We start from the raw sequence: 16,583 nt of genomic DNA on the forward strand, positions 1-16,583 counted from the left end.
AAACTGATATTTATTAAAAAAGATAAAAGATTTCAAAACTATATTAAATGTCTTTCAACTTCCTTATTATTTCAGTTGCCATGACTGCTCATCCATCGTCACATGTAATAATAACCAATACCATAATGAAATTCGAAGATGTCAAGTACAGCGTCGGTATCACAAACCTGTCAACATTTAAGTCAACGGGAAAGTTTACCTGTGAACATGAAGGACTGTACGTGATATCTGCGTCTGTGATGTCTAAGACTACTGGTGCATATTACTACATCAGACTTAATGGAAATGATATTTCATTAACATACATCGGACAATTTAGTGGTAGTCAAGTTTTTACTGGTGCCGTGACTGTAACAAGAAAGTTAAATCCAAATGATCAAGTCTGGTTGTATGCTGCTGGATCGTGGTTTCTTTATGGTGGCATGTACTCCAAGTTAACAATAATAAAAATAAAGTGAAAGTATATGACTTTGAATCATGATCGAATCTATTCTAGATCTGTTTAGGACATCAACTCCTGTTTTTGACAATGATTTTTATTTGTAACAACTTACAACACAGTGACCTATCATCAATTGAATTTCAATCTATGTAATGATGATTTTTTGTTTTCAGTATATATGATAAGAATTTTTTTTTAACAATTAATTGTATTGAGTAAAATATTATCTGTTCTTTTTGGTGTTCTTAATAGAAGGAGGAACATGTTTTTCCTAAACCATACCGAGTATTACTGTCAGCGTTAAATTTTTTATTTGTTCTGAAATAAGTTCCTAATGATTAAACTCACAGAACTTCCGTAAATGAGATCGAGAGTATTTGTAAGGCAATTAATCCCATTAAACTTTCATCCGTTAAAATTCCAGAAAGGACACTTTTTTCAATACTTGTTACATGTACACTAAAACAGGCTATGGCCTGAGGTTACTTGGACCAAAGTACCGAGGATGGTAAATTTACAGAACGCCTGGACAGGTCCGAAATGTGTGTATCATCTGTGTGGCGACCATCCTTCATACCGTCTTTAATTCCTTATACGATCACTCCGGAAAGGCTTTTGGTCACATAATGTACATGTGAAAACCATTGGCTCAAGGTTAATCAGAATATGTGGCGCATATTGGTATTTTTAATGAACGTCTCCAACGAATGTGTAATCTTTGGGTATATACACACCTGTTGTCTACACTACATGAAGGTACAAATGATAGACAATGTCCTAAAGTTGGCCTGGTCAAAAGGCTACGGTGTAAACATTTGAGGAACGTCTGCCAATGAGGTCCAGAAATTGGATATGACTACCCTGTCCACTTTTATTCTTAATAAAATTCCTACAAACAAACTTTTGTCTACAATAATTGCAAATGCCAGGCAATGGTTTTAATGAAGTTGACAAAGAATTCACTTAACGTCCGCATCAAAGATCCAAAGTTTGGGTATGGTGACCCTTTCCCCTTTATAAATTTGATGTTAACCACACCGATAATACCAACAGAAAAATGGTCATGCACTCTAGTTACAAATGATATGTACCAAAAAGACGCAAGTAAGTTAATTTATTGACCGTCAGGAACAGAGGTCCAAAGTAGGTATATTCGAGTCTGACTAACTTAAATGCACACTTACTTCAAATGATGGGCAATAACCTACTGCAACTGCAGGTAGAGTTATTCATCAGCTGTCTGCGATTGAGACAACACATGTTGGTATAGCAACACTTCCCTGTTTTAAATTAGACTTGTTTATTTTGTAAAACGGATCATGTTGGGAAATGTTTGAGTCTGCAGCTGAGTTCCAACTTTAATTCGAAGTAAATGACTCACGGAAAGGGCCTTGTTATCACCAGGACAGTGTTTTTAGATTACCTAGACTAAAAGCTAAAGTGAATAAATATACGGGGAACGTCTACATTTTTTATCGCAACTTTTAATGTGTGAAAAAGGCTCATTTGAATAAACTTATCAAAAGTCTCAACTGAGGTTCAAAGTTGGGGTAGAGTGACCCTATCCCCTAATCAATATTAGGAAAGCTTCTGTACACATTAGGTACAAATAATATGCAATAGCATACAGTTTACTGGTGCAAAAGGCTAATCTTGGTAAAAGCACGGTACGTTTGCAAATTAGGGGCATTGTTTATGAGTTTTATTGTTAAACGCATCTATCGCATCGAACAAGAAAAACAGGGTTCAGCAAATACAGTTATGTCTGCCTTTTACTTTGATTGGCATCTAGAAATTGTCAATTAGGGTCAGTTGGAAAGAAAACTTTACGACGAATTATATTATTTCAATTTTGCATTTCTATGAAACAACATTCAAGCAGCGGCTGCATACGATAATCACCTACCAAACTAGACTTATAACGGGGTTTGTATTGTACATGAGCAAGACAACGTTTAACACCTGTGGAACAGAATCTGCTGATCCTTCCAGAACACATGCGACCCCAAGTGTTTTGTTAGAGTTGTTCTTGCTCAGTCTTTAGTTTTCTATAATGTATTTTTGAACTATTGTTTGTCTGTTGATCTTTTTTTTTTAACTATATATCATTTTCAGCTTAAGAGTTTCAATGTCCCACTGGTTTCTTTCGACTCTTGTTCATTATACTTCAGACATCATGTCAGCAAACGTAAGTTAACAGTTTATTGAAATCAAATATGAGGATAGTCAAAGTAAGTATAAAGTTTTTTGAAAGTTTATTTTCACTTCAGCAAAGCAGGTATAGATTTATTAGAAATCAATTATCACTTCGGCAAAGTAAGTATAGATTTATTAGAAATCAATTATCACTTCGGCAAAGTAAATATCAAATTAATTGGTACTAAAATAGCACTTCGTAAAAAATAAGACAACACAAAACAAGAACTATATTTAAAAATATCAAACATATAAAGTTTGTACTATATGATTACATTAAAAAAACAATAATTTAATGTGACGATTAAAATGAAATTGGCCCTAATTTCACGGTAAAATTCTGAAAATTTAGATTGAATACTATTCATGTATAATACCAAGACAGGTATGTTTTTTAAGAGGCAATGAGGTCGGATACTCAGTATGCAAAGACAGACAACTCCACATCTCTTACATATCCGATTGGAGCCTGACTCTATAGTAAATAGCGATTCTCCTATCAAGTATGATCTCTTCTTTAACATGTTTAACCATCTTAACTTTCAAACAAATAATTAAGGATTTATAATAAACGAATAATTCAGACGTTTTTGAATTTAACAATATGATATTTGTATTTTACTCTCATCTTACTGATGACCTCCAATTAAAAATAAAATAATAGCAAATATATTTTAGAACAAGTATGATTTCGATACGGCATGTTTATTTACCGCTTATCGTTACTTTTTTTACTTTCGTCTCGTCTGTATTGACTGTGTTCTGTTTTTAAAAACATATGTTCAACAGTATTAACCAAGAAGATCACTTACTAAAACAAGGATCTACAAAAAAAGTACCTAATTTTGGACATCAGTCACTTCTACAGGTAGATAGCTTACTAATATGTAGCTACAGATAGGTTAAAATTGATAATGGAAATGGGGAATGTGTCCAAGAGACAACAGCCCGACCATAGAGAGGACAATTCAACAGCCGAAGACCACCAATGGGTCTTCAATGCAGCGAAAAACTCCCGCACCAGGAAGCGTCCTTCAGCTGGCCCCTAAAATATATATATACTAGTTCAGTGATAATGAACGTCACACTTAACTCCGAATTATACACAAGAAACTAAAATTAAAAATGATACAAGACTAACAAAGGCCAGCGGCTTCTCAGTTGGGACAGGCGCAAAATTGCGGCAGGGTTAAACATGTTTTTTTTTAGATTTCAACCCTCCCCTATACATCTAGCCAATGTAGAGAAACCAAACGCACAACAATACGCACAGTAATACTCAGTTTAAGAGAAGTCCGAGTTCGATGTCAGAATATAAAACAAGAGATAATAAACAAAATGACAATAATACATAAATAACGGCAGACTACTAGCAGTTACTGACATTCTTTATATGCTGATGGGTAAATATATATAAATCATGTGTGAATATTAGATGGTGTCGCTAGAACTAGTGAATAATTTAATAATTTACTTTATGCTTTGAAGATAAAGTCTTTTTTATCTTACCTTCTATAAATTTCTAGGAATATGATTGGTTAAAGGCATCCGCCTGGAGACCGTGTATATGTCATTTTAGGTGAGTAGGGAGGTGGGGCTTATTTCATATACGGTAAGTAGTGGTGTGATATCCCTTATATTCCATATAAGATAAGAAGGGAGGCGGGGCTTATTTCATACACGGTTAGTAGTGGTGTTACGTCCCTTTATAAAAACAAAACGGTACTGAGAAAAAAATCTTAAAAGTTTCAACAAACGAAGAAATTGATGATTACGATGGAAATAATTCATAAAACACATTTAAACCTAACAAGTTGTTATTGTTGGCATCTGTTTTTGTAGGATCAATGGAAGTCGTTTCTAAAGACTAACAGTATCGAAGACTTGCTCATTATCATAGAACCAGGTTTAATCCACCATTTTCTACATTTGAAAATGCCTGTACCAAGTCAGGAATATGACAGTTCTTGTCCATTCGTTTTTGATGCGTTTTGTTATTTGATTTTGCCATGTGATTATGGACTTTCCGAATTGATTTTCCTCTAAGTTCAGTATTTTTGGGGTTTTACTTTTTTCATAGGTCACTAATCCTATTTTCACACGTTACGATAGTCTATAAGATAAATTCGTTACATAGTGTCCTAGTGACGTATTACGTTATTTGTTCTCACCCCATATGAAATTACTGAACCCATATATATCGTATCAGGTCACTAGCACACTATGTAACTAATAATATTTTACAAGTAATAATTTTCGGTAAATGTTCATTATGAAACATTTCCATGTTCACACATTATTAAACAGTCGGGATTCTAATTCGTCAAAATTATCTCCACATTACGCCAGTTCATTTTTGCAATCGTAAAAATGGAAGCCTTTGTAGGGATGACGCGCTGCCAATTAAGCTCTTGAAAACTGACAAATTTATCGACATAGCAGCATTACAATCCCTATATATATGCCAGTTGTGTTTTAAAAGACACATTTATCTTCTAGCTAATAAACATCAGTTATTGTACATTTCTGCATTTCATGTTCGGCCAACTTAAAATCATTGTCTAATTCGTTGTCAGGTGGAATTTTTGAAAATTCATAGACATTTAAAAAAAATACTTAATTATTTCGTGGAATATGCAGACTAAAAATTTCAGTGGTTGAAGACTATAAACCCTAGATATCACACACAAAAACTTAATTCAAAGATATACAAAAAAGAATATGTGGTATGATTGCCAATGAAACAACTACAGTGTATCCACATTGCATTTTACAGATCCAAAATAAACATCTGTCTCCAATTACTTTAAGTAAAAATTTGCTATTCGAACACACCTACTCTGTTTTTGTGATTTATTAGAAAAGTATTTCACTTGACCCATATATTTCAATTGTAAGTACTGTTATTTTTTTATGTTATAAAGTCCACCTGTAGCCTTGACATATACAAATGATAGAATCTGAAGCGAGATGATGTTTCAGACACTTTTACTATTACGTTTTCCAGACCAACTATTCAACTCAAACACGCCCTAACATAAAATGGTTCATTCCATGTTCTCTTTTCGATGCAATTGTTGCCCATTTTGGAGATTTTTTTTTAATAAATAAATCGGGGGTTATGCATTTTAAAGATTCAACTGAATACACACCCATGTCGTCAACTTGCTATCTGATTTTTTCTGCTTAATTATGTAATAGATATTGTATACATATCCAAATGGTGTTTTTATAATAAAATACTTCGTCTTTAGCCAAAAAGTATCATTTTATTTGTTTCTATAAAAAAACATTTTTGTTATTATAGTAAACTATACAGTTAGCATTTATCGCCTTCTCTAACAAAGAGCTTCCATTCTGTTGTTCTATTTCAACTGGGTTTCTGCTTATAAAGGAAACTATAATATGTATATAACGTTCGGTTTCATGTAAGGATATGCTTTAGGTTACCATGTGTTATTAAATTGACAGTTTTTATAAACGGTATTTATATGGAACATGAATTTGACGATATCGACGAGAGCGTAGTCAGATCACGGTTTGAAAGTGGTATACATTCTCCTTGTTACTCTACCTTTCCTACTGTTCAAAATGAGCAACTGGTTCTCGTCTCGTACCGTACGTTACCTGCTTTCATCGTATCAGAATACATTTTTTAATAATCGTGAAATGTATATCACTTATTGTTCAGTAATTTCATTTATTGTTATTGATCGTAACGCAATCTATAAATATAATCAATACCGAAAAAAACGTTGCTATCATATTTTTTCTTTGTTTTCCCTATAGCAAGTACAAAAAGCATCATCAATTGATACATGTACATTTATAAAAATTCATATATCTGGCACATAAAAATATATAACGCTGCCGGGCGCTCTCCGTGTATTCATTTACTCAATTCGTGAATGGCGTGCTTTGTAACTGAATTAACGAATACAAGCCTAAGTGTTTGTTTTATTCATAATTTCATAATAACAAAAGAAGTGGTATGATTGCCAAAGAAACATTTTTTTCCCCATCAGACATTAAATGATGATAGAGTAAGCAAGTATAATTCATATTACAGTCTTCAACATTTAGGAAAACCAACACCTCACAGCAAGCTACAAAAGATTCCAAAATGAAAAATTTTAAAAAATCAATTCATTCGAGAAAAATTAATTTTACTGCTCATATATAGAACTCTAAGTGATTAAACTCGTTTAAGGTGCACAACCATCCCCTTAACATTGAACAGTGATTACCAGCATATTATAAAACTTCTTATAAAATCAGTTGAAAAGATTTGACTCGTTAAATAAATAAACAAATAAAGAGCTCCGCTATAAGCGCATGATACTCCCCTTGTCTTTTTGCTTGAAATGATTTTTTTTCAACGAATAAATTTCCTTGGCCGTTTCCGACATTTTTTCAGAGGAAAAATTCCACAACTGTACACTATCAAATCAGAAATTATATAAAAAACAAAACGGTACTCAGTTTAATAACTGAAAAAACATGAAAGGTAGCTTAACTATAAGTCAACAGATATAAACAATTTACTAAAGTTTCATAAAATTTTGTAAAAGTGTTTAGGAGTGATTGTCCGAAAACCGTAAAAAAAAACTTTTTTAAGAATAAAAATTCATGACACAGAAACGTAAAATCTGAATTTTTTTTAAATCGAAAGGGAGCTTACATCAATAGTTATAAACAATTCAACAAAGTGTCATAAAAGTTGATGGAAGCGTTTTTTCATTAATTGTCTGAAGTGTGGGAGACGGACGGACGGAAGGACAACGGTATACCATTATATGTCCCATTTTAGACGGGCAAATAAAAACCAAGAAACAAGTTATAAAAAAGGCTAAAGACATAGTACAGACAAGCGTGTTCGAAGTTTGTGAAACTTAGTTGGGACAACATCCCTAATGCGCCTTGAAATGAGGAACTCAAAAGTCACGTGTAAACAAAAATTCTCTGTTTAATGATATCTGACACTTTTCTATGATAAACAAGTGACTGACCTTAACCATTTGAGTTAATTAAGAAAGTAGGGGAACACGGAATAAATGTGTAAAATCTAGGGAGCTATTTAATGTGTTCAAAGTATTAAATTTTCAAAGAACTTATTGCGTTAAAAATGGGATTTTTTACCATGAGGAACCGCATCACAAAAGGATACTCGGGGTTTACTAATTTACGGGAAAAGTAATCTCACTTCGTACCCCGAAAATTTAACCACATATGTCAAAATGTATCAGCTTCGAAACGAGCCATCACACATATCCAAGTAAACGATATGGACTGAGCAACAGAAAAAAAACGTTACCATTACCGCCTATGGAGAAACTAATACACATGTATACCAAGTTGGTTCAAAGCGAATAACAACCTATAAATAAACTCATCATAGATACCAGGACAGAATTTAGTATATACGCCAGACGCGCGTTTCGTCTACAAAAGACTCATCGGTGACGCTCGAATCCAAAATAAAAACGAGTTAAAAAGGCCAAACAAAGTACGAAGCTGAAGAGCATTGAGGACCAAAATTCCTAAACATTTTGCCAAATACAGCTAAGGTAATCTATGCCTGAGGTAGAAAAGCCTTAGTATTTCAAAAAATTCAAATTTTGTAAACAGTAAAGTTATAAATATAACCATATCAATGACAATTCATGTCAGCACAAAAAGTGACTTTATAAACCATCATGTGTCTGAGTCTACAAAATCAGTCAGTACAATTGCAATGGATTTTGACAAAAACAAAATACTATAATTTTATTATCGACACCTGTTAAGATTATAAATCATTTATGTATCAAATATATCGACAGTTAATTTTTTATCAATCTTTTTCTGTAAGATAGTATTCTCAGCAGAATCTCTAATAACACTATGGGTTTATAATTCTCTTCATACTTTTTTTTTTCTATTACACCGAAACACGACGATTTGATATATACTGGTATGAACAGAAAAAGATGTCGCTTACACGGCAGCGAAATCACAACCCAACTAAACACATAACCAAAAGTCTCTTGGGAAGCACTTATATTGTAGTCAACAGGAGACAGGTGTCTCTATACATATATTATGTCAACTACCGAATCGTTTGAAAAGTATGATAAAGCATATTATACCTTAAGCAACTAATAAGTTATTTTTGAAAGTCATACTGGAAGTACATTCGCTTGCACAAACTACTTATAAAAAAGTTAAGTATTATAATAGAATAAAAAAAGAAAAAGCTGGTAGTCTTAGTTCGTTTGTATATACGTTTTTTTTATTTACGTTTACAAATATGTTTCGGAATTTAATGTGACGTCCATTTTCAATGAACTAGTACACATTTGTGTAAAGGATCTATCTTGAGCACGACTCCGTGTTCCGGATTTTCTCGCTGTATTGAAGACCCACTAGTGGCCTTGGGCTGTTTTTGCTTTTTGGTCGGGTTGTTTTCTCTTTGTCCAATTCTCGTTCCTATTCTGACAACAGAAAGGAAAGGTTTTTTTTTTTTAATTTATAAATCAGGGGAAAGTATTTAGTATGTAACAGTTGATTTTACCCTACAGTGGTTAAAGTTCCATAACTCTTATATATTGTCACATAAAAAGGAGAGTAATGAATGCTATGCTACCAAGTATATGAACTTTCTGCCATTTACATTAAGTTAAACCTTGCACAATCATATTTCCGTAAGCGTATTACAAAATGATACGAAACAATATTCCAAAAAAACATCGTTCCCTGCAGAGAAATGATAATTATAAAAATATGAACGGACCAAATATACGTTTGTTACAAATAATTAAGAGCTGGATTGATTGATTGTTAGTTGCTAAACATATACTAGGTAGAGGAAGCGAAACAAACATAATTAAATATAATATAGTTTGTTTTCATCATTATTATAGGAAATTAGCACGAACAAACCCAAAAATCCAAACAATAAAAGAAACGAAAAAAAAAATACACGGTCAAGATTTTAATACAACGATGAAAAAATAAGTTATGACTGACAGCAAATTGAATAAGGACCACAACTGTATTACATTCATACAAATTTTAAAATAGCTTAGGATACTAGTAGACAGATACAAAAAAAAAGAAAGTTACTGTTCTAGAATGTTTGTAGGGTTCAAGTCTCTGTCATGCCATTGGGGGTAGTAAAGAACGCTACCAAGATAAAGATACATAAGAAGAAAGCGACATGACTCACTAGAAGACGATTTTTACAAACACACTCACAAAAAACTTGTACAATGACAAAAGATTTATTTATTAAATATTAACTTTTTATTGACCTTTCTTCTGACAAGCCGAGCAAACAAAACTCACGGCCATTCAAAAGAGATGTTTTATGTCCCGAATTAAACGCAAAATCTATGACCGATCATGGTAACAGTCACGAAAGCAGAAGGAATGTAAGATGGAAAACTTCATTCAAAGTTTAGGGTGGGAGAGGGGGAGGGGTTGTAAAATTGCTGCGAATTTTGTTTATCTAAAATCGATTTTACATATGTCCATATTTTACAATCAATTTTTTCCAAATTAAGTTAAGAAAAAGGGGGGTGTCAGTGAAAAAAACTATGTGAATTACGTTTTTTTTTTATGTCGTGCTTTACTTCTTTGGTTGTTGAAGCGTCGACCATGTGTATTATACCCTGTCATCATTGCAGAAATTAAAACACTAAATATATATGTTTTTCCGTTGGAGCCCGCTTTTTGTGGGGAATATTTGGTTGATTATATAGGGAATCACTGAGGCATGACTGGAGCGCACCCGTTTAGGTCAGTCATTCCCCCCCCCCTTTAATGAAAATTTTTGGATCCACCACTGCTGCTGTCGTAAATGATGGTAGCGAAGATTAACTGTCGCTAATGCTTTACCAACTCCAGCCTCAGACTCGTTGATTCCTATGCTTGATAAATGGCCTATCATCATTTTCCGACCGCGTATGTGGGTCCAACTTGAAAATAACACACACTATGCGCACATAATTTTTTAAATGTAAATACTAGTATATGTTCCATGTACATGATGCATATGGTTTGGAATACGTTTGTGTCTATCTGTGTCGATCTGGGTTTTGTTTTTTACTCTTTTTTTTATTTCAAAAGAAGATTGTCACTGACTGAGACCATTTTTTGTGTTGACATATTTGTCCGACAATACTCTCACATATTAAAGATGTAAAATCATATTGAATAAAAGGTATTAAAATGTACATAAAACAGAACCTCATGGGAACTGTCTTAATATGTTTGTTGAAATACTATTCACATATATGATATATTCTTTGCCACATTTGTTTTTTCGGTAGAAGCACATATAAGAAGTCATTCATCCTTCGAAATAGACATTTACCACAAATACATGCATGCAAGTTAATTCATATTTTTCATTATAAGATGATGCTTATTTGATATTCTGCGACAGAGAATTGTGATAGTATAAGCTTGGGAAAAACAAGTTTGTATTTAACAGATTCAAAACTAGGAAATGCTGTACAATGCAGAAAAATACAAATTTGAAATCAAACACTAATCAGAATAATATAACATCTACATCCATCCCTCCCCACCCAACTCCACCCGTGAACCCTGCCCCTTGAGCATGTACAGAAACTGACATGAACAATATCTAACATTCTAATATATTTCCTTCTTTTCTAACATGTTTGACACATTCAGCCACGATATGGTTTAGATAAATGCTCCTCCGTCTACTCCGCATCGCCTATTAATTTCATTTTCAGAACAAAAACGGCTTATTGTTTGCGCTGATGCATGCTTGGTGCCTAAAGAAGTCAAGTGTTGAGAAATGTCTTGGTGTGTTCTTCCGTCAAGTATCATTTGTTGAATCAAACATCGATGGTATAAAAGTTCTTCCATTCTTACAACATGTACATGTACATGTATGTAAACAAGTGATTATAGCTAGATATAGAAATAAAAAGAAAGAATGATTTTTTTGTGGTCATTATCGTACTTGTCATTGTACCATTTTTGTTCGGTATTTGTTGATATCACACATAGTTCACACACACACACACACACACGCACACCTTAAAAAGATCTCCAAGATATATTGCGCTTAAAACTAGAAAAAAGAAAACGGAAATAGTAAAACATTTAATAAAAAGTGTCAACAATTTAAACATTTGAAACGCCTATTTTGAAACGAATTACATTTCGTTCTAATTTATTACACATTTAAATAATGAATATTTTTCAAATTTTAATATTGCACTGTAAAATGAAAAATGAAAATTTGGAGCATTTGTCATTTTTCAATATCAAACGTCAAATTGAAAAATGCTCCATGCTAGAGCATTTTTCATTTTTCAATATTGTAATGCTCCACGTTAGAGCATTTTTCATTTTTCAATATTGTAAACTAAATTGAAAAATGCTAAAGGTCAGTATTTTCAATATTTGAATTTAAGAATGAGATTGAAATATGTTTTGTAAATACCAATGTTTATATATATTGAAACTTTTGACAAAATAAAATCATTTTTAACACACACTTATTGTTATTTGTTTCAATATCTTCGTTAAATCAAAAAATATAATTTCATGAAAATAACAAATTTCAAATCTCATAGAGAAAATGCTTTTCGAAAATGATTTCAATAGATTTTTGTTACATTTTTCAAACCAACTATCTTTAGAATTTGCTGAGCAATTTGAAAATTTATTTTTCATTTTAAAATGAAAAATGTTTGGCGTAAATGTACACGGACGGTTATGCATCAATGCATCATTAACAGAGCACCTTCACTTCATTTGACTACGTTCATCCTATTCATTATAAAAAAAAGATGACTAACCCCAACGATACATAAACTTTATTTTTTTATCTGAATACAATTGGAATTATGGAAAAATAAAACATAATGGGAAAGGTATTTAACAATAATATTAAGATTTGATTTGATAAATTTTACATACCATATCGAAAAATGAAAATACTTTCTTTCTTTCTTTCTTTCTTTCTTTCTTTATAGTTGATATTTTCCTTTGATTAATTCAAACGTATGTTGCACGTACCTACATATTGGATAATTCTATTCAGATTATTTACAGAACAAAATGATAAAGATTACAATACAGTTTCCAGGTTGATGTAAGACCGCCGACCAAACAATTTATAACGCTTATACAGTCTCTATTGAAACATGCCATTCTCAGCTCACAGCCCAAATTATGTTTTTCCTTTCAAATATCGAAATATTGCATACGTCTTTTTGTTTCGTAAAAATGTTTAAATTGTATCTATGAAGGATCAAAATAAGCATGTTTAGAATGAAATGTACTTTTCGACTTTCCATTTTAAACTTTCAATATTTATTCACGTTTTAGTATAGTTTTTTTAACGATTTGTAAAGGAGTAGGTCCGGTAAGACCCCTTTTTGGCCCCAAAATATAACAGTTTTACAAAATTGTTAAAATGTAAACTTTTAGTTATTTATTGGACAGTTGAATGCGTCTGCCACATAAATATGGGCTGTTTTTGACTATGAAATGCACATACTGTGGATTCATTATTATTCGTTGGATACCAATTTTCATGGATTTCGTGGGTACCGGGAAACCACGAATTTAAATATTCAACGAATTGCAAATTTTCTAAAGAAATATGTGCGTACTTTGTCAAAACCACGAAATTAAATATCCACGAATATGCAAGTTTTCCTCAAACCACGAAAATTGGTACCCACGAAAATAAATGAATCCACAGTATATCGGGTTGTAGCGCCATTAAGTCATGCTAAATTACTGAAATCTTCGAAATTCTAGCATTTTAGTTAAATTTTAGACGGTTTCCGTGTAAAACGGAACGGGCCGCATTCGTGTTCATCCTTAATATTGAAATGTAAGTTGTATTTTATGATAATACATAACATATATAAAGGTTGTGGATGAACACGGATGCGGCCACTTTCATTTTTGACAAAAACCATCTGTAAAGTGACATTTTTCAGCATATTTGGTAGATTTTTCATATTTGAGCTGGAATTGGATCGTTTTTAATGACTAAATCAGTTAAAATTTTTCACATCAATTAATTGAATCAAGTAAAATAGACACTTAAGTGTTTAAAAAGTGGTCAAAATCTTTCGTCAGATGAAACTGAAATTTGAGGCCAAAATGAGTCCTTACCGGACCTTCTCCTTTACAACTAATACTATATTTATTCATTGGTATCTTAATAGCCATATATCAGCAGGAAAATCAGTCAAAGTGTGTTTTTTTTGTGGTTTGATTGTCAAAGGTACAAGGATTAAAATTTAATACGCCAGATGCGTGTTTCGTCTACATAAGATTCATCAGTGACGCTCAGATCAAAAAAGTTATAAATCCAAACAAATAAAAGTTGAAGAGCATTCAGGACTCAAAATTCCAAAACCTTGTGCCAAATACGGCTAAGGTAATTTATTCCTTAGATAAGAAAATCCTTAGTTTTTCGAAAAATTCACAAAGTTTTATAACAGGAAATTTATAAAAATGACCATATAATTGATATTCATTTCAACACAAAAGTGCTGACTACTAGGGTGGTTATACCCTCGGGGACAAAACGTCCACCAGCAGTGGCATCGACCCAGTGGTGAAAATAGTTATCAAAGGTACCCGGGTTATTATTAAATACGTCAGACTATTGATCATTGACTATTATATGAAATATCAAAAATACCGAACTCCAACGTAATCCAAAACAGGAAAGACCATAAAAATGGCAAAATCAAAGCTCAAACACATCAAACAAATGGATAACAACTGTCATACTCCTGACTTGGTACAGGTATTTTCTTATGTAGTAGGTGGTGGATCGAATCTGGTGTTATAGCTAGCGAAACCTCTTACTTGTATGTCAGTCACATCAAAATCCAATATGTTTTGATCTTCCATAAGTACCCCTATATCTCAGAATGCTTCAGATGTGACACGTTTATCTTCTTGTTACACTTCTAGTATATGTATGAAAACCAACGTTACACATAAATTGCTGAAAACCTTTATACACCAACAAAAGTTTACAAAATATATGCTAAACTATGGAAATAAATGAAAACTTGCAAAACTTGACAATCTTATTTCAGACTGTTATTGTTTCAAATATAAAAAGACATTTCCTTTGAACATGTAATCCATTAAGAAACGAAAAGGGAAATAGAATAATACAAAAATTAGAATATGTTTTTTTTATGTCCCATTTATTTTTTTGTTGTGACTTATATATATTATTTCGGAATTTTTCTATATCAATGTTTCTTTTAAAACATCTAGACAGATGATATAATGAATTATATTTACTTAGTTAAGAATGTTCGTAAACCTTGTTTTTTGCTAGATATTAGTAACAATCACAAGTGCAGCTGTGTATTGATGTCTCTTTAAGTCGTCAATATGATATCTAAGGATGCAGGAAAACGTTATTTATATAATTTTGCCGCATACGATGTAATAGATGTACTTTGAAGTACGATAAAATGTGTTTGGTATGCTACTTATCTTTACTATCAAAGCCAAGATTACTAAATATGACGTGTTCCTTTGCCACATTCTGTTGATGTTAATATAAGAACGTCTTCAATGCTTGATTAATGATCGTCACTCGACAGATAACATAATGACTACTGAGTTAACAGCAAACTTAAATACATATTTTCAGTCAGTATAATTAATATCGACGTACTGACATCATATAAAAGAAATTTTCTTTTCCGCATAGCCTTTCATAAACATTAAGAAATAAAGTCTACATGTTCACAGGGAAAAACGTGATTTCAATATGGAATTAAGTGTGTTATACGGATTTACTATCTTTCTTTTAACTATTTCGCTGATGAAACATGTTTGTGCAGCTGCAATTGATATACCTTTAATTTCAAAATTAAACGCACCCCTGAAAGTAGAATTAGATATTTCCATCTTAACAACACAACTGAAGGAACTAATAGCGAATGAGGTGAAACAAGCTGTGTCCGAAGCAATGAAGGACCTCGCTGAAAACATTGTGGATAATAAAACTCAATCTGCCGTGGAAAACTTACAAACTTTTAACAATCTGACGATATCAACTCTCTTAAAGGAAATAGAAGGTAAGATGAAACAAAATAAAATTGAATTTTCTGTCTCTTCCTGTTTCCTTTTAAATTAGTTTTTGAATTTTCTTTTGTAAACAATTTATAAAGTAAGCATCTTAATTTTTAATTCAATCAGTGTGAATTTGATTATAATTTAAAGTATTAAAATCAATTTAATGAATTCGGGTTTAATGACAGAGTTGTTTCATTGTTTAGTGCGATTCTTTCTTTTTCCATTATATTTGTTTTGTTCTTATGGTTTAATACACTCTATACGGTATCCTAGAAGTGAAAGTGTCATTGGTTTATATTCAATTTAACGCTGAATTCCTTTTTTGTTTGTACCTTCTATCTGTCATTTATATGTTGTTGTCTTTGACGGGTGTAATATGGTTTACTGTAGTGGATTGGTACACTTTTTGTTTGTCAACACCTCGTTGAATACTGTAATAAAAATGTACTATAACATGAGTTTGCTTCCATTTGCTATAAACATGATTAAGTAAAAACAATTGTTGAAATTGGTTGTATTACATTATCTTAAAGGGGCACTAGCTACGAGATATATAAAAAATCTAAAGTTTGATTTTTTTCTGTTCAATCAATAATGAAAGTGATATAGTGAAATAACAATTCGCTTTTTGCAGCCAAAAAGGTTCAATTCTGTCAAAATACGATAAGAAACATTGATAATTCATTTAGTAATTCACTTGCAAGTGAATGAGTCGACCTTTTTAAATCCGTATTCATGTGAACTTCAATTTAACCCCTAGCTAGAGATTAACAACGCATGCATTGTACGTGTACTAGTTATTTAAAGAAAAAGAATGTCAACAATGAAAATGAAACTACGGTAAATC

At 32.1% G+C, this 16,583-nt stretch overlaps 1 protein-coding gene across 4 annotated transcripts in view; it reads left to right on the forward strand.

The window, feature by feature from the left end:
- LOC143042745 (uncharacterized) overlaps positions 1-16,583 on the forward strand; it is a 107,859-nt gene that overhangs the window by 81,632 nt on the left and 9,644 nt on the right. For 2 of the 4 annotated variants that reach the window (XM_076215194.1, XM_076215196.1), the window contains one exon: positions 76-675. The exons of the other annotated variants lie outside the window; for them this stretch is intronic. In XM_076215194.1, the coding sequence (XP_076071309.1) occupies positions 76-458 (383 nt within the window). In that variant the 3' untranslated portion in view covers positions 459-675. Of the gene's footprint in view, positions 1-75; positions 676-16,583 lie in introns of those variants that run through there. 4 annotated transcript variants of the gene reach the window in all.

Source organism: Mytilus galloprovincialis, chromosome 8 (genome assembly GCF_965363235.1).
Source record: "Mytilus galloprovincialis chromosome 8, xbMytGall1.hap1.1, whole genome shotgun sequence".
NCBI classification, from domain to species: domain Eukaryota; kingdom Metazoa; phylum Mollusca; class Bivalvia; order Mytilida; family Mytilidae; genus Mytilus; species Mytilus galloprovincialis.